This window comes from Carettochelys insculpta, chromosome 3, assembly GCF_033958435.1.
Source record: "Carettochelys insculpta isolate YL-2023 chromosome 3, ASM3395843v1, whole genome shotgun sequence".
NCBI lineage: Eukaryota > Metazoa > Chordata > Testudines > Carettochelyidae > Carettochelys > Carettochelys insculpta.
Genome location: NC_134139.1, coordinates 104,756,196 through 104,775,337, shown reverse-complemented (window position 1 = coordinate 104,775,337; position 19,142 = coordinate 104,756,196). Strand labels below are relative to the sequence as shown.

Genomic DNA, 19,142 nt, shown 5'->3' with positions numbered 1-19,142 from the left:
CGTATGTGCTGGCTCTTTTGAGACTGTCAGTAACCATACAGACTACTTTGCCAATATAGCTACATCCTGGCCATGGGGGATAGCAGAAATCAGGCTCCATTCCCAGAACACCCATGAACCTAGACTTTAGGAGTGGAGATTAGGGACAACTGTGACTTTTTTCATATTGCAGCTCTGTCCTCTTTGGAATTAAACTGACATACACACCCTCCAATTCATCCCATAGAGGCCACAAAACAGCCATCGAATGAGGATTCTTTAAAAAAAAGCATGTGTGTACATTCTTTCTAGCTGGAAATCAAATTGCTTTACAGAGCTGGGCAGGATTCTTATCCCTAATCCAGAGTGGGAAAAGATAAGAAAGAGAGATGTTCAATGATTTGCCCAAATGGAAGCAGCAGATCTTATTGGGAGTCCCCTCTGGATCATGTTGCTTGCCTTAACAGTAACAATATTTAGACACTTTCAGCTAAGGCTAGTCTTGACGAGGGGTTATATAACCTGTTACTAGTTCCAGGAGCCTGGGTCATACTAGGTTTGGTTGCTGGACTTGAAACACAAAAGGCCTTGGATTTAAAGACAGAGTACTCATAACTCCAGCTGAAGTTAATGGGGGTGTATTACCTCTGAAAAGCATGCCTTAGCATGTGTCTCAAGTTAGAGACCCAAAATTAGTGGACACTTGAAAATTTTGACCTTGGTCTTGCCATGATTCACTCACACTCCATCTGTATTGTCATGATTACAGTCCCTCAGATAAGCGTTGTCTGAATTAATTCACTAATGTTTATGTAGTGATTTGAAGATGAAAAGTGATTTATGAATGCTTGTTCCTATTCTGTGTTATTACTACTGGAATGGAGCTCTAGTATCTGTGAATGAATCTAGGAGAGAGTGGGGAAGCCTTCCATAGATGTGGGTACATGAGGTAATTCAGTAATCCATCTCACACTAATATTTTAGAGCTATGAAATGTTGTGGCCTTTTCTGGACATTACACTGGATAACATTTTTAGCAATGCTAACCTGACTTGACTTGCTATTTATTGTATTTAAAATCCATATAAAACCCTTTTGAATAACATCTCCAATTACAATGTACACTCCCTCATGAGCAACAGAACTGCCACTCTGCTTGAAAAAGGAAGTCTTTAAAAATGCATTATGGAGTTCCATAATTGTGACTCATTAACTTCTACATCAAATTTGTTAAGTTCACAAATAAAAATATCTCTCTTCTGATAGCTACTCCCATACTACCAGGATCTGAAGGCCAAGCTGTGTTCTTTCTGCCTTATGGAGCAGTAATGGGAAAGATTCAGCAGGTCCAAATCATGCTCATAATGACACCTGTTTTATTGTCTTAAAGGAAGTTTTGTTTTGTTGTCTTAAAGGGGGTTACAGGAAGATAACTTGGGGTCAGGTTTGCCCTGCAATTGATGTTTAGCTAGAAACTGTTAAAGATATATGAGCCCATGCAGAATCCAGTTTAGCTACTCAGTGTATTGGCTCAGCAATGCTAACAAGAGCCATTGCTAAACTGGAAATGTGGCTCTAAATGCACAGAGGCTATGGCTACACTGCATTCTGCTGTCAGAAGTGGAATGCAAATGAGCAAGATAAAATGCAAATGGAGTGTGTATTTACATATTACGTACCTCATTTGCATATTCTCATGCAATCTCACTTACGGAAGACTTTTCCAGAAGCCAAAACAGCTATGTAGACAGGGTTCCTTCAAAAACAAACTGCATTTTTGAAAGAACCCTTCTTCCTGAAACAAAATCAGAAGAAGGGTTCTTTCGAAAACGGGGTTTATTTTCAAAGGAACCTCATCTACATGGCTGTTTTTGCTTCCGGAAAAGCTGCTTCTAAAAGCAGTACTGTGCAATAATATGCAAATGAGGCACAAGATGTGTAAATCCATGCCTTATTTGCAATTTCGATCTCACTCATTTACATTCTGCTTCTGAAAGCAGAATGCAGGGTAGACATAGCCAGTGGAAGCAAATCTGCTGGGTTAGGAGTTGCTGTTTTTACCTGGGTGCTTTTCACAATAGACCCAGTTTTTAATTTGGATGTTCACATACCACAGGTGAGGAGTGATTTGTTATAGGTGGATGACGAAAAGCTCGAGTTCCAGTTTCATACAAATTCACCCCCATTTCCACCCCTTTCAGTTACTCATAATTTTGTCAAAATAATAACACCTGATTTTAAATGTCCCAGTTCTGTCTCCATCCAATCATTAATTTTGTTTGGACATTTGAGCAATATCAAAGGAACAGTATTTGTCTGAGGTATATCAACCTCTGTGGGTTGCTTACAACTGCTGAAGCTACAGCTTGAAGGTTTGTTTTGTAGATTTTTGTTGAGTTTGAAGGAATGAATCAAGTTTGAAGAAAATTGATTAGCAATAAAATCTTGAGCATTTAAATTGGGACGTTTGACATATGTTGCATATTATTACAATGTACTATTTGTGTTAAGGCTGTGCCTAGAGGCCCCAGTCAGGGACCACTGCAGTGCACAGTGGAAAGAAGATCTCTGTCTCAAGTGGTTTAAGGATTTAATGCGAGTTTTGTAACGGACTCCATCCAAGTGAAATCTATTGCAGGACTGGGGCCCAATTCAAATGATCAATTTAAAAAAAAATCCATCTAAATATCTAAAAGATCGAGAGTTTGAAATGTAACTGCAGAGATTAAATTACTGTTTACATAATATTACCATGTCATAGAAGACAAATTCCCTCTTCCCCACGTCACTCCACAGCCTGGTTCCTTCAAAAAAATTTTGCATTCTAGCCCCCTGACAAGTGTCAGGCAGGACAGACTTTAGAACAAATAAAACAATCCCTTTCCCACTTTCCTTTGTTTCTGTTCTTTCCTGTTTTCTTTTTTCCTACATCTTTAATCTTGGCTTATTTTTTTTAAACCATTTCCCTTAATCTGAGTTTCTGTCATTTATGTTTTTCTTTTGGTGTGTATTTTGTGTGAGGTTTTTTTTTCTTTTTAGATTAAATCCAATGGTCTCTTTCTTGGGGACAAGGGTAGATGACAGCAGGGGAGTATTCTGTACCAGGGCTATGTCTAGACTAGACCCCCCCCTTTCAAAAGGGGGATGCTAATAAGACACTTTGGGATATGCTAATGAGGCACTGCAATGAATATGCAGTGCCTCATTAGCATAATGGCAGCCATGACACTTCAAAAGTGCCGCTTTCGGTCACGTGCGGCTCATCTACACGTGGTCCTTTTCAAAAGGACCCTGCACATGTTGAAATCCCCTTATTCCTACAACCAAATAGGAATAAGGGGATTTCAAAGTATGAGGGGTTCTTTCAAAAAGGACCCCATGTAGACAAGCCATGCGAGATCAAAAGTGGCACTTTCAAAGTGCCGTGGCCACCATTATGCTCATGAGGCACTGCATATTCATTGCAGCACCTCATTAGCATATCCTCAAGTGTCTCATTAGCATCTCCCTTTTGAAAGTGGTGGGGCGCTAATGTAGACACAGCATAGGTGTTTGTAATCTGGAATGAAATTTATTGCTATTCTGTTATCTTTGGAAGAATTGTGGTTGTAATAACTGCCAAAGTGCACTGAGCCTGGGATGGACACCTTAATGTTTGGAAATCTGAGTTAATGAAATCAGTTCAGTAATGCTAGACCTGTTTACGCCAGTTGAGGGTCTGGATCTATATCTTGTGTATCCCTTCAGAGATAAAGAACAATCACATGGTACACCATGTAATTTAGGCCACCTCCTAGGCTATGTCTACACTGGCCCCTCCCTTTCAAAAGGGGCATGCAAAACCTGCCAATCGAAAATGCAGATGAGCTGATTTGCATATTCAGTGCTTTGTTTGCATAATGATGGACACTTCCTGTTCCAGAAGTGCTGTTTTTGAAAGCCAAAGCGTCCATGTAGACAGGTTTCCTACGAAAGGAAGGTCCACTTTCGAAAGCACACTTCTTCCTAATTTTTTTTTCAGAAAGAGGGGTGCTTTCAAAAGTGGGGCTTCCTTTCGAAGGAACCCTGTCTACACGGCTGTTTTGGCTTTCCAAAACAGCACTTCTGGAATGGGGAGTGGTCTCCATTATGCAAATGAGGTACTGAATATGTAAATCAACACCTCATTTGAATTTCCGATTGGCCATTTTTGCATGCCTCTTTCAAAAAGGAGGGGCCAGTGTAGACATAGCCCTAATAAAAAAAAGAAAGTTGGCTCATGTCTTTATATATCACTTTAGAGATTGCACTATGGGACACCCTTAAAAGGTGGGGTACTATTTTTAAAGCTTATTAATTGCCAGACCATCAAGAAGGCACCTCCTTCTTATCCCCTTTCAGCATGGTCAATTCAGAAGGGACTTTGAAAGTTCATCTTTACTTAAAAAGTTGAATTACAAGGTGTTTCAATGCTCCCAAATGTAAGGTTGAACCTCTCTAGTCCAGCACCCTCAGGACCTGACTGGTGCTGGATGAGAGAATTTGCCAGACCACGGGAGGTCAATATTGCCGAGCACGTTACCTAATTAAAATCTTGCTGGATTATGGATGTTGCCAGACAAGAAGGTGCCAGACTAGATGGGTTCAACCTGTAGTTGAAGTAAAACTACAGTGCTCTGATAAAGAAGTGGACTGACAGTTTGATTTTTGTCCCTGCTACCTCATGCTGTGAATTCTGTGCTCCTCTCTATTGGCTCTACTTGAGATATGCACTTTGCATCAATTCTCTAGCGCCTATGGTAAATCCCACACATGACAAAGGGTCAGCAAATCAATTCCCTGCCATTGCAGAGATCTGAGGCATTACTGCATTTCTGTTCTTCTGTGGCACAGAGCAGTTTGGCTTTTTTGTGGGGGGGGGGCTGTAATATTTTGTTTAATCCAGGCTTTTGTGCTCATTGAGTGGTAATTGGGTGGGTCTTAGTGTATTCTGATGTGCTGGTAAGACTAAATGAATTGCAAACAGGAGTAGGTATGTTCCTCACAATCTATTTTACCTCAGACAGACTACGATCAAAGTGATACCCACCCCCACTTCCAATCACCCCAATGTATTGTTGTGCATGGATTTTCTCTCACCTAGGTGTACCTTCTTGATGTTCTGTGCAGTATCTCCCTCCCCAGTCCACATCAACTCATCAGGATTTACCCTCTTGCTCATCTGCTCTCCTTGCCCTCTCCAGCTGGCTCTGTTAAAAAGACACACAGAACTTCTGTTCCCTAAAATGGCTTCCCTCCTCCAACTGGCTCTGCTCAGAAGAAAGATGATCCCCAGTGGTCCTAAACAGGCTGTGCTGAAATGAGATAATACACAGATCCTACACATCAGTGCTCTGAAGTTGGAGGAAAATTAAAGCAGATTCAAAAGTTTATCATGTGTGGGAATTAAGCCCCAGAGTTGCTAAGAGAAGGCATCTATTGGTTGCTGGTGTTGGAGACTGTGCCATCTGGTGGAGCTTGTTGCACAATTTTTTTATTTTTTTAGCATCTGTTGCTCCCCAACATGAAAATCTATGAAAGAAAAGACATCAAAAGTCTATTGCCCATAAAGAGCTTTCTAAGCAAGGCTTGCTTTACTAGAGAGAAGGGAAAAGCAGGACCGATTCCCATAAAATAAGCAATATAAAAGTATTCATGTTCTAGACTCATGGGCCATGTCTACACTAGCCCCAAATTTCGAAATGGCCATGCAAATGGCCATTTCGAAGTTTACTAATGAAGAGCTGAAATACATATTCAGCGCCTCATTAGCATGCGGGCAGCCGCGGCACTTCAAAATTGACGCGGCTCGTCCAGACAGGGCTCCTTTTCGAAAGGACCCCGGCCTCTTCAAAGTCTCTTTATTCCCATCTGCTCATATGAATAAAGGGACTTCGAAGTAGGTGGGGTCCTTTCAAAAAGGAGCCCTGTCTGGATGAGCTGCGTCAACTTTGAAGTGCCGCGGCTGCCTGCATGCTATTGAGGCGCTGAATATGTATTTCAGCGCTTCATTAGTAAACTTCGAAATGACCATTTGCATGGCCATTTCAAAGTGTTTGGCTAGTGTAGACATAGCCATAGGGACTCAAGGTGAAACACAGCAGCAAGGGAGGTTTAGGTTGGACATTAGGAGAACGTTCCTAACTGTCAGGGTGGTCAGATACTGGAATAAATTGCCTAGGGAGGTTGTGCAATCTCCATCTCTGGAGATACATAAGAACAGGTTAGATAAACATCTGTCAGGGATGGTCTGAACAGTACTTTGTTCTGCCATGAGGGCAGTGGGCTGGACTCGACCTCTCAAAGTCCCTTTCAGTCCTAGTATTCTATGATTCTATGACTTATCCAAAGGAATTCCAGGTTATGGTCTCAGTCACCTAATGAGAGCAAGCCTGGCAAAGAATTAAAAATAGTATGCACTCAAGGAAAGAGTAACGTGTCCTATGAAAAACTCCTGACTAAAAGTAAACCCACAAGACAGTGTTTAATTGGTAACTTTAACTTTACACTTGAGAGACTGGGTCAGCTCCTGTGATGTTCTCCCTTCTAATGTGGTAGCCTTAAATCTTGAACTGCAATGAACAATTAAGCAATTGTGCCTTGTGAAGACACTCTTGTTTTAAACCAGCGTGAGAACAGAACAACCTGCTGTATGGAGGAGCTACATAGTTCACAGAACTATTACCAATCAATGGAGTTTTCCACTTCTACATTACTGCACTATATTTGGTCCACTTCAGGTGCGTCTACACTTGCATTCCTCTTTTGAAAGAGGTATGCAAATGAGGGAAACAGAAAATGCAAATGAGGTGCATGTTTGCATATCGGGCATCTCATTTGCGTATTATTTCAAAATAGCTTCTTTCAAAAGAAGAAAACCTGTGTAAACACTGCTCTTTTGAAAGTAAATAAAGGGAAGAAGGATTCTTTCAAACACGGGTTAACTTTTGAAAGAGCAGCATCTACACTGGTTTTCTTCTTTTGAAAGAAGCTCTTTTGCATTTTTGATTCCCTCATTTGCATACCTCTTTTGAAAGAGGGATGCAAGTGTAGACACACCCTTCTGGAGTTAGTTAAGAACTATCAGTAACATGGTATTGGGCATTTGTCCTTTCCAGTTGAAAATATCTGGATCACCAAAAAACCATCCAAACCCTCACAAGGGACAGTTTACCCAATGTTTTTAGCAGCAAGACAAAAATTCTTTTAGAGGCTGAACTATCTTCTTACTTCAGCAGGTCAGGAACCACAGGTCTACTTCTGATTGCGTGTGGTGCTTAGAGCAGTGGGACTCCTGATTTTGACTCTGAGCACTCCTGTGCTATTAGTAGCTAGCTTGAAGGCTGTCAGTGGGATGCTGTGAAGAATCTTGTGCTACTAATATCCCTGCAATACCTGTTCTGTGGATCATTTGCTGATTTCATTCTCCAGGGTTATCAGTCCAGTGCTATGCATAAGCACTAAATTTACCTTAGAACTTAATGCAAAAAGCAATCTGCCAGTGCAGGGGCTGGGGGTAGGTTAATAGGACAATAGCAAACACAGAAAAACAAACTTTCCGATTTGAAAAAATAAGCCAAAATAAAAAGACGAAAAAGACTAAATTTTTGTTATTAATGGGCTCTGTTTCTAATGCTCTGTTGCCCCTTTTGATTGATCTTGATGCCTGTTATCGGCCCTTGGCTTCTACCTGAGCTGCACCGCTCCCGTTTTGATCAATTATCTAGTCAGAAAGGAGCAGGGATTGAGCACGGCCCTTTGCTTTATCACATTGGCCGTTGCTATGAAGTAAAATAAGATGCTATGTCATGAGTGCTCTGAAGACATGCTGTAATGTGGTTTAATGTGGCTGTGAATCAATGTGTTGGTGTGCAGCAGCTCGCCTTTGAGAGAGCTGGCTGGGTCTAATTTACAGGTAGAGCAGACAGTCGTTGAGAGCAGCAATACTTTATGATTCTGATTCTGCTCACTCTCCAGTTTTATGCTGATCCAATGCCATTGACATCTGTGAAGCCACTCCTGATGTAATCCAGCATGAAGGCAGAATTGGGCCCAGTGTTCCATCTGAGACCCTGGTAGGCACCATCTTCCATTATGAAGCGTCTTAAGTTCATTTAAGGCCATGTGAATATATATGTATGTGTGTTGCTTTTTTCCCTGTTTTGCTTGGATATTTGGGATCTTTCTGGTACATCTGACAGCAGATTATTTCCAAGTGAGATCTAGGAGTGATAAAGTCTGGCTTTGGTTACTTTTAAGTGGGGTAGCCTGCCTAAATCACTGCCACATTCTTCCCATAGTAGTCCTTTAAAATTAATAGCACATGCAGAGGAAAAACTAAACCCTTTGACGTCACTCTTGAAATGAGGAAACATAAACAGAAAAGGCTCCACTCCAGCGAGCTGACAGTGCTGAAGCGGATTGGTCTGCTTTTCCTTGCTTGTGGCAATCAACAGCACCTCCCAGCCGTGCACGGCCTTCTGCTTGCTAACACAGTCAGTCAGACTGCAGCAAGCTCAGCTCTATTCCAGCACTTGCCTGGGAGAAAAGTGCACTCTCTAGTAGAGAGTCGCTGTTCCTTTTGGCGTCTTGGGTTTGTCTGGCTTCTTATTCCCCACCTCTAGTTGCTGTTGTTACTTAATTATATCCCTAATCCTGGATGCAGTTGCTGGATTCTGCAGTACAAGTCTTCATGAACAAGCTGCACCGCTTAGAGATTTCACGGCATTCAAAGGTCACAGAACTGCCACTATGGTTAAATGTCTTGTTTAATGGTTGAGGTATGTACAACAAATCTAAAAGAGGCAGCATGATTTTTTTTAAGGAGGAACTAAAACTGCAAAGTGGGGGAGGGAGATTAATAATACTTTTATTTAGAGAAAACGGGTATTTTTTTTTAATTCAGGATTGTTACTACAGCAACCGGCTTTTGAATTTCCTCCTTTTTCCTTCAAGTCAGAAGAACATTTTAACTTGTGTTGATTTAACCCTTTCAGGGTAAAAGAGAATTAAAGAGCGGTTCAGTCATTGTGATACTTTATGACCCCGCTGAGGAAAGTGAGATTGCTTGTCCTCCACTGTCCTCAGTCCTCTACATTTCAATGGCATAAGCAAAGACCTTGCAGTTGGTTCGTTTTAGTTGGATGTAGGGAGAGAAAAGGAGGACTCAGTCCTTTTCCTTCAGGGTGTTTTTGGAGCTGGTTTGAGACTAGAGCAAAGGTATGGGGGCTTGGAAACAAATACATTGATCAGTGATGCATATATTCTTTGGGAGTACATAGCCCTGATGCTTAGGGTGCTTTAGTTGCATTGGATTTAAGTCACGAGTGGAAACGAAGCTTCTGCTTTAACTTCTGTGCAAAAATGGGGGTAGAGGAAATTGCTTGTGTTCTGTCATCACCAGTTTTCAGATAGCTGTTGCCAGCAAGCTAGGGAAGTGGAAATTTAATTAAGAACTGAACTAACACAACCTGATCGCTATTTAATGACTTATAGGTTCAATTCATCTTTGGGCAGCATGTGGTTGAACTTGAATGACTGTTGCAGCGTTACAGTGAACGGTATGTGCTGCAGGAAATGAGAGCAACAGCTAACATAAAACTAACATTGTTTTCAGGAGTGTGATTCTAGCATGCAAGAGGAGGAGTCACTTAACCAAGCAGCTCGTTTGTGTGTGTGTGTGTGTGTGTGTGTGTGTGTGTGTGAAATTCTGTCCAAACAGCCAGTCTCTATTGCTAATTAAATTAAAATGAAGAGTAAATCTATATTCTTTGTCAGATTATTGGTACAAATCTTCAGGTTTTCTCAAGTTATCTAATGGAAGATCCTGTGAAACACTTTGACAATGTTACTGTGTATACAAAAGGTCCACAGTTTGACAGAACAACTTCTTAATTTCACAAAAATGACATCTTTTATAATCAGGACATCTGAACAGAAATATCAGCAGAGTACTAGTAGCTAAGGTAGTGCACTTCAGAGGATGAAGAAAAAAATTTACTGTACTAATCTCACATGCACCAGTTTAAGAACTGCAAAAATATTAGCTCTCAAATGCAGAGGATGTGTTATGTGCTGTGAATGGACAATTGCTATTCTGCAGTGCCTAGTGGGAAAACGAGGACTTTGTGTATTGCAAATGCATAACTGCAGCTCCTCCATTTCGTTTGCTGTATCTTCACCGATGGCTGCAGGAACAAAGAAGCCTGTCATTAATAAACTCCTTAATGCCACGTTTCTCTGGAGATGCTGAAACATCCTTCTTTCCATTCAACCAGCCACCAAAAGTCAAGTGTCGGTAGATGAGGTGTTAAGTCTCCCACCCCGCAGTCCCCAAAGATGATTTTTGCGTGGAAATGTCAGCTACCTTCAAAAAGCCAAAGTACTATTTCTTCAGGCTAATGCTTTGGAGGAGAGGGAAGCTAGTGAAGTGTAAAATGAGTATCACAGAAGTAAACTGATTGGTTTAGAGTGTGTGTGAAAGGGGAGAGTCTGAGAATTCTATAATAAATAGAACAGTCTCAACTTTCTAATCAAAGTGAAGAACCCTGGGTCTCCAGGAAGCCATATGTAACACACCCATTTGTAATAATTTTATGAACAGCATACATTGCTTCATTTTATAAGCCTTTTCCTGAAGGTCTTAAATTTAGCTTATGAAGAAGTGTTGATTACTACAGCATTCCGTGGCACTGTGCGAACGGTAGGGCTAATGACAAAGAAGGTAAAGTGCATTTCGCTCAAACAGAGGATGGTCTGTCATGGAACCTAGCCAATCCAGGCCTCATTTGGTTAAGGTGCTTCCTCCGAGCGTTCTGAGTATGGCAGCAGAGGGAAAATGAAGACTCAAAGGTAAACTTCTGCATGACGTATAAAGCAAATGAGTCCCAAGAAGGGAGTGAGCTCCAGAAAGTTTTAAGTCGCAGGGAAGGCTGTGAATTGTTACGAAATTCATAGAAGGGGGGTGGCATTTAGCACTGAGATAACTGCAGTGAATTCAGTAGAGTTGGGGCAGAGTATACCAGGACTGATATTTGATTTAGTGTGCCAAATAGAAGTGTTACAGTATGAAATTTTGAACCCTGTAACTTGGCATATAAAATATACAGCACAATGGCAGCAGCTTCCTCCTCTATCCCCTCCATAATTTAGGTGCCCTGCCCTTGTGAATCATAACCCTTGATTTACCCTTAAGCAGAGCTTTGGCTCAATTGTTATAGCAGACTGACTTTCTAATGTCTTCAGTTCTGTTATGGAAATATAATGGAAACATTTAACAGTGTGTGTTTTCCCCTTCCCCCCACATCCAGCTTTTTCTAGTAATGTTTAAGAAATACTGTAAGAATAAACAATGTGAAAGTTAATCTTTTCATTATATTTGAGTAGTTATCCTGTCATTTTGAGTTGAACTCTGGGAAAACTCTCTCTGGATTCATAATTTCCTATACAGCTAGAATTGTAGAACAGATACTAACAACATCAGTACTTTCAATGGGTCAAAACCTGAAGCCTGCTTATAAGGTCCATAAGAACAATGAGAAGTCCTGTGGCACCTTATAGGCTAACAGATTTACTGGATCATAAGCTTTCATGGGCAAAGACCCGCTTCGTCAGAAGTGGCATCTGACAAAGCAGATCTTTGCCCACAAAAGCTTATGCTCCAATAAACCTGGTAGTCTATCAGATGCCATGGGACTTCTCATTGTTTTTGTTGATACAGACTATCATGGCTACCCCTCTGATAAGGTCCATAAGGTAGCCATGTAAGCAGGCTGCGTGCCTGGCCAATAGATATTGTGCTTGGAGGAAAAAGAGGACTTGATGCTGAGCTACTTGGGGTTACTAGGTAGGGGCCTCATGTAAATCAGGCCTCTGAGCAATTCACTCCACAGTTTGGTTCCACTTTCTTCCCTTGTTGTTTCTATGGATGTTTCTGCAGCTCTCCACATGATTGCCACAGCATGAGATGCAGGAATTGGGATCCTTAACTCGCTTTGCTCTAAAACATGGTTTCCCAAACTGGGGGGGTGTGAAGAAATCCCGGGGGGCACATGAGATCACCTAGCCCCCCTATCATTCCCACCACCTGAAGTAAGATCCAGCCTTTGTTTCTAGCTCTCAGCCCCTGCCATTTTATGTGGGTGACCCAGTGCAGCCGCTATAAAACGTAGGCAGCCAGCATGGCACTAGCTGCCTTCTACAAATGAGAAACTGTGGGTTGGAGTGGGGAATGAGGAGAAGGACAGGTTTAGATGAGGGGTTGGAGGTGCCTGGCTTTGTAAGAGGGCAGGGGAGGGGCTCTGGTGGGCAGCTCCCAGAGCTTGCAGGGCTTGGGTGGCCAGCCAGCTTGTGGGACTCGGGGCTTAGGCGACTGGCCCCAGCAGAGCAGAGCTTGGGCGGCTGGCCCCAGTAGTGTGGGACCTGGGAGGCTCAGACTGCTGGGTGGGCAACTGGCCCCAGCAGCACGAGGCTCAGGCAGCTCGGGATGGCAGGTGGGCGGCTGGCCTATGGCTGGGTTGGGTGGTTGGTGGGTGGGCGGCTGGTCCCGGTGGTGTGGGGCTTGGGTGGGCAGCTCTGGCAGTGCAGGTCTCAGGCAGGTGGGCAGCTGGCGTGGACAGCTCTGGAGGCTGGCATGGGGCTCAGGCAGCTGGGGCTGCACCTGGCAACCACAAGGGGCCAAGAAAAAATATTTTTGCTTATTTTTAATTTAAAATAATAATATACATCAAGTTTTTGTGTTTCTTTTAAATTATGAATTCACTTTTTTGTTAAAGGGGCATTGGATGATGGTAAAGAAGAAGTGGGAGGGGCATGAGAGTTTCTCAAAAATTAAAAGGGGGGCATGATGCTGAAAAGTTTGGGAACCACTGCTTTAAAACATGTTGTTTTGTCAGAGCTATCCCCTTTCCTTTTCCAGTAGAGGGGAGTAATCACCACAAGGCCCTGAGGGGTCCACTGTGGTAACCTCTGCTCAAGCAAACTAGCTTCAACCCCCTCTCTGCCAGCGAATAGAATAGTAACCAAGCTGAGCCTAATCCTACCTAGGATTGCCAGCTTTCTAACTGCCCAAACCCAAACACCTTTGCCCCACCGCTTTCCTCCCCTCTTTTCCAAGACCTCGCACCTGCCCTGCCCTTTCTCTGAGGTTCCATCCTGGTTCACTCCATCCACCCTCCCTTAGTCAATTGTTCTCCCTCCCCTGCTCATTTTTACCAGACTGAGGAAGAGGATTGGGATGTGGGGAGGGGGTGAGGGCCAAAGGGAGGCAGCCAGAGGTCCTGAGCTGGAGTAGAGGGTTGGGGCACAGGAGGGAGTTTGGGGTGTGGTCTCTGGGAAAGAGCTTAGGTGCAGGAAGGGGCTTGAATCAGAGGAAGGAGGTTGGGGTGTGAGAAGGGTTTCAGTGTGTGGATTCCAGGCAGCACTCACCTCAGGCAACTCTCTGCAAGCAGTGACATGTCCTTAGGTCCTAAGCGAAGGTATGGCCAAGCAGCTCTGCACTCTCTGCCCGCAAGCACCACCCCTGCAGTTCTCAGTGGCTGCAGTTCCCAGCCAACGGGAGTTGTGGAGCCGGCAACGTTCAGAGCCCTTGTGGTTGACCCTCCACCAAGGAGCTAAAAGAGAAGTTGCCACTTCTGGGGAGCTGTGCAAAGCCATGTATAGGGACTGTGAGCCCCACACCATCTGGACTTTTAACAGACCAGTCGGCAACACTGATCAAAGCTGCAGGGGTCCCTCTCTGAGTGGGCATTCCAGCTGAAAGCCGGACAGCTGGCAGTCTGTATCCTACCAAAAACACGGTAAGACATGCCAGAAGACTTCAGATGCATAAAGGGCAGTGACAGGAAACACGGCTCAGCTTTCCAGTGCTAAAGCTTTTGTTTTCTCTCTTTAATTCAGAGGTGACAAAGATAACATGACTTTATTTGATGATGTCTGGTGTAGAATCATCCTGACGACTAGCAGCATATTACTGACTTGTCAACCCCGAGAACCCTTCAGCGGTCTATAAAATTGCTTCTTAGCTTTGGTGGCTTTACTCGGCTGATTCAAAGATAAGTAAATAGGTAATTTAGGTAGGAAGTGATATTAATAATAGTGAGCAGAGACATAGCGCTTGTGAGCCATAGATTTAATGAAGTTGAGGAAGCATTCTATTCCTGTGTCATACATGGGAGGGAAATGAGAGCCTTTGGCCCAAATTTTCAAAAAAGGCCTCAAACTTTTATAGCCTCATTTGTTTTTTCTGTGCCTAGTTTGAGATACTTTGTATCTAAGTATCTAACTACAGGTGACAGCCAAAAATGGAGGTACCAACAGCTAGAGTCCATTCTTAATAGGTTGGCAGTGAATATTTTACCCATGGTTCCACAGTGGAAGATTAAAACAAAATCCAGGTTTCCTGGCTTCTGATACAGTGCACTATTTTATTATATGATGTGTATGAACTGGTGATGCTATCTGAACCACAAATAAGACCAGCTTCCTTCAAACTGTTTTGTTTATGATGCACCTTTTTGTGTTATGCTGTAAATGGCTTGGAACATTGTTCAATTTTATTTTGCCTTAGTATTGGTATTCCAGTAGCACCCAAAAGCCCAAATCAAAAAACATTAAACTCCCCACACCTGTATTTTTGTCCAGCTCTTTCATGAAACTGGCTGGATCATCCAGTAGGTGAAGTGCCAGGGTTCAGAGTTCAAGGTTTGCAAGCGAGCAGCTGTTCTGCGTCCTGAATGACTCGTAGCTAGTGTACTGACATTGCAAACACACAGCACCAAATACAGACCTGCTGTAAGGAAGTGAATTCCACTGAATTCAAGCTCTTGCTGCAAAATGGCAGCGTAAAAAACCAAAAGTGACAGCCCTCAAAAACCAGGGTGAAAAATGATCTAGGTTGTGTTAGTTCAGGTACTGTGTATCTGCTGCCATTAAACACTGGGATCGAGAAATCTCTTGCGCATAGAATATTTTCTTGGGAGATGAATAATCTCTTCATGTCATGCAGTATTATGTGGTCTTGAACTGATTATAATAAACTTGTCAAAGTCAGTGCTCTGAGCCAGGTCTTATTCCATCCTTCTTCCCAGTGGGTGTTTTGCCTGAGTAAGGATTGGTGAGGAGGCAGAGCTTAGCTTGTTTCCGTATGAAACAGGGATGTACATAGCACTGCAGCAATATGGCATTCTGAATAGCTAGGATTGCAGAAGAATGACACCTACTTGGATTAGACAACCAGGTTGCCTGGGCAGATAAACAGAGTGAGTGAGCTAGTCTAATTAAAGGAGTGGCAGCAATGTTCCCTGTAAGCTGTGCAGGTGGGCAGTCACCCAGGAGACATACAAATGCTGCTCAGCCGATTAGCAGAGCAGCCATAGTTAGCAGCAGCTGGCAGCATGTCTTTCTACTGGTGGTGCACATCAATGCATGTCTTGGTGCACATGACAAAATTTATTCTGTGCCCTGATGGAAAAAAATTAGTGGTACCATTGGGTGGCAGGGGCTCTGTTGCTTGCACAGAGATAAGTCAATTCACATTCTATTTACAGGAGAATTGCCTATTTCCTGTTTGGTGTATCTGGCAAAAACTGGCAGCTTGTTCTCCCTGCGTTCTTTCCTAAGGTGCTGTTGTCAGTTTAGTCAGCAGATTGAAATTAGTTGCAAATGTTTCTTGACACGTGATCTCCACAATGACTTAACTAATTAATTAAACATCACTCTGGTGTCTGTCCGCTGTCTTAGGTGAGACCAAGCAGACAGTCTCGAGTGAAACTCAATGCGTCAAAACCTGTCTTTGAAGACTACAAAGTTCCTCCTCATGGAAGCATAAACACACTTTAAAAGAGCACACAGACTCCATGGGGGCATCCCTTAATCCTTATACAACTGTCCAACTTCTCTCCACTGCCCAGAGCTGAATGTGTGACTTCCCCCTCCCTCCCCTCGCTGCCCAGGTTTCAGGGGGGAGATGTTGTTGGTAGCCATTGCCTTCCTAAGGAAGGAATATAAGGCCACTCACCACTGGCTGAATGAACTCTTATAACAGTGTAATAAAGAGAGCTTGACTTTGACTGCAAGCCAATTTGGAGACAACAATGGACCACAATGTCATCACCATTGTTCCCTCTGTCCCACCTCTAGGAATCTCCTTTTTATAAAAGAGAGGAACCCAGCTTGATATTAGTCACTGTCTTCATTCCACAGCTCCTGGCATGCACCACCTGTACAGAGGTTATTGAAATTTGAGCGGTTGTGGGGGTAATGTTCAAAGAAGAGATAGTAAGAGCTTCAGTAGTCGCTGAGGGCTTAACCCACTGAAAGAGGGATGGGATCTCAGAAAGTTGTTTGTGTGATGCTGTTGGAAGCACATTGGGATGAGATCCCTACCCGCCCAAGCACCTTGTTCCCAATCGTGCCAAGGGCTTTCTGGTTTCATTTCAGAGCCAGATCCCAGGGAACAGACTCCTTTTCCTACTTTCCATAGAGGAAGAGCTACAAGATCCACCAGAATCTCAAGAAGCAGCCACAGGGGTCGTTGTATCTCAGAGCCCAGCCCCTACCATAGAATGTAGGCGGCATCTGATGGGCTGGCTTTTGATTTCAGTTTAATCTCCTTACTAGAAAGTCACTCTTGCACTCCAGTTTAAATCTGTTACAGTGAACAGACTGGAATGACCGCATATGGGGGCAGGTCTGAGATATGGGGGACTCTACAGCCCAGACTGGTAGGGAGATGAGAAAGGGAAGCATAACATCACCTTGTAGAGTGCAGCCAGCGCTAAGCATAAGCGGACTAAGCAATTGTTGGGGTCCTGAGCTGCTCAAGAGGGCTTCTTAATTTGCTTTTTATTGTAAGAATGTGGCTGCTTAAATATTGCAGGGAGCAAAAATATCTCTGAATTAGAACCCCAATGAACTAACACTGGCTCTGCTGGAGAGAACCTATGTCTGCCCTGTGTTCTGTGAGTCACACAGCGTGCTCTGGGGTTTGTGATAACCGGCAAATAACAGGTTTTGAAAACAGATTATTGTGCCTTATCCTGCTTCATACCATAGGTCAAGCCTTGATTCAGTATTATTTATTCATGGGCATTTCTTTTTCACTCATTGCTCTAATATCTGGGCTTCCATTAATAATAGTGTTCAAGTGGTAATAGGACATCTAGCATACATTTAAATAATCTTATAACGTCAACATCTTATTACATGATAATCAGATAGCTCTAGAAAAGCCACTAAAATTTCCACTCAGCCAGTTTTAGTCACTGTGTGAGTAAGATGAAAGCGCTTGCAAGGCATGAGCCAAAGAGAAGGGAGAGAGCTATGGTGAGGGTGCCTAATTTAACCAAGCCATAGAGGGGAGAGCTCTGATTAAAATCTCTTCTTTCACCCCTTTTTATCTCTGAAGGTTACATCTATCCTAGACCCAGAAAGTAAATCACAGGTATGCAATTTTAGCTACTCCAATAGCATAGCTAAAATTAACGTATCTGCGCTTGGCTAACTTTTCTCTCTATACAGGGGACGTCAATGGGAGAGTTCCTCCTTCAAACTCCCTTACTCCTTGCATCTCGTGATGAGTACAGGGGTCAACTGTGACCCCGCTGCCCCCCGAGAGCTCAATTTCACATGTCTGGACTAGAAGTGCAAAATTGAACCCCAGAAGATCAACCATGAGGGGGTCAATCTTCCATGGTAGTGTAAATAAGCCCAAAGTCTTTTAAAGTGTTCATTTAAAACTGGATCAGACAAAGTAAATGAAAATATACTGTAGTTGTGTACTGAGAGAGGGAGGGGTTCTCTGACATAATGGCTTTTCTATTGTTGAATTATAAGATGCCATGACATTTAAAAAAAAAAGATTTTTTTCTAACCATTCATAATAACCGCTTGCAAACATGCAACAGAAATGTATTTCTTTACCAGATATTTCCCTCTTGTGCACAGTTGCTTTGTTACTGTAGGGCTGTGTCTACACGTGCACGCTACTTCGAAGTAGCGGCACTAACTTCGAAATAGCACCCGTCGCGGCTACACGCGCTGGGCGGTATTTCGAAGTTAACTTCGACGTTAGGTGGCGAGACGTCAAAGTCGCTAACCTCATGAGGGGACAGGAATAGCGCCCTACTTCGACGTTCAACATCGAAGTAGGGACTGTGTAGACGATCCGCGTCCCGCAACGTCGAAATTGTGGGGTCCTCCATGGCAGCCATCAGCTGGGGGGTTGAGAGACGCTGTCTCTCCAGCCCGTGCGGGGCTCTATGGTCACCGTGTGCAGCAGCCTTTAGCCCAGGGCTTCTGGCTGCTGCTGCTGCAGCGGGGGATCCATGCTGCATGCACAGGGTCTGCAACTCGTTGTCGGCTCTGTGGATCTTGTGCTGTTTAGTGCAAGTGTGTCTGGGAGGGGCCCTTTAAGGGAGCGGCTTGCTGTTGAGTCCGCCCTGTGACCCTGTCTGCAGCTGTGCCTGGCACCCTTATTTCGATGTGTGCTACTGTGGCGTGTAGACGTTCCCTCCCAGCGCCTATTTCGATGTGGTGCTGCGCAACGTCGATGTTGAACATCGACATTGCCAGCCCTGGAGGACGTGTAGACGTTATTCATCGAAATAGCCTATTTCGATGTCGCCACATCGAAATAGGCTACTTCGATGTAGGCTTCACGTGTAGACGTAGCCTAGAATTGCTGGCCTGTTTTTGATGAGGAGATCTGAAGCATTTAAAAAATTAAACATTAAGAATCGCATTGGTCCGGATTCTCTGAAGATATAAATGGGTATGGCTTTGTTATACTTTCAGATTCAACCTGCACCAGAAAAAGGCTGTGTTACACCCAGAGTTGCAGGGCACATTTTCTTGAATGCTTGGCTGCTGTGACTCACAGCCCTGACATAAACAACAAGCTAACAAGCATGCAATTCACATGCTGGCTTCCATTATCGAGGTACTTTTTGCAGGGTGACACCTACACCCTGCAGCCCTGAGTTTTCCCAAAACTGTTTCCCTACAGTGCCTTGGCCTCTCACTGAATACCTACAGAAGTTATTAAGTTTGTAGCTCATTAATACCACAAGGGTTTGACAAACATTGTTATTTCAATGAGGACTAAATTGCAGAGGTGCAAGTGAGCCAGGCTGAGCCGATATGCTGTA

At 43.4% G+C, this 19,142-nt stretch overlaps 1 protein-coding gene across 2 annotated transcripts in view; it reads left to right on the top strand.

Annotated features, from left to right (window-relative positions):
- Positions 1 to 8,438: 8,438 nt before the first annotated feature.
- PDE7B (phosphodiesterase 7B) overlaps positions 8,439 to 19,142 on the top strand; it is a 296,173-nt gene continuing 285,469 nt past the window's right edge. For both annotated transcript variants that reach the window (XM_074990509.1, XM_074990510.1), the window contains exon 1: positions 8,439 to 8,777. In XM_074990509.1, coding sequence (XP_074846610.1) covers positions 8,757 to 8,777 — 21 coding nt within the window. In that variant the 5' untranslated portion in view covers positions 8,439 to 8,756. The remainder of the gene's footprint in view (positions 8,778 to 19,142) is intronic.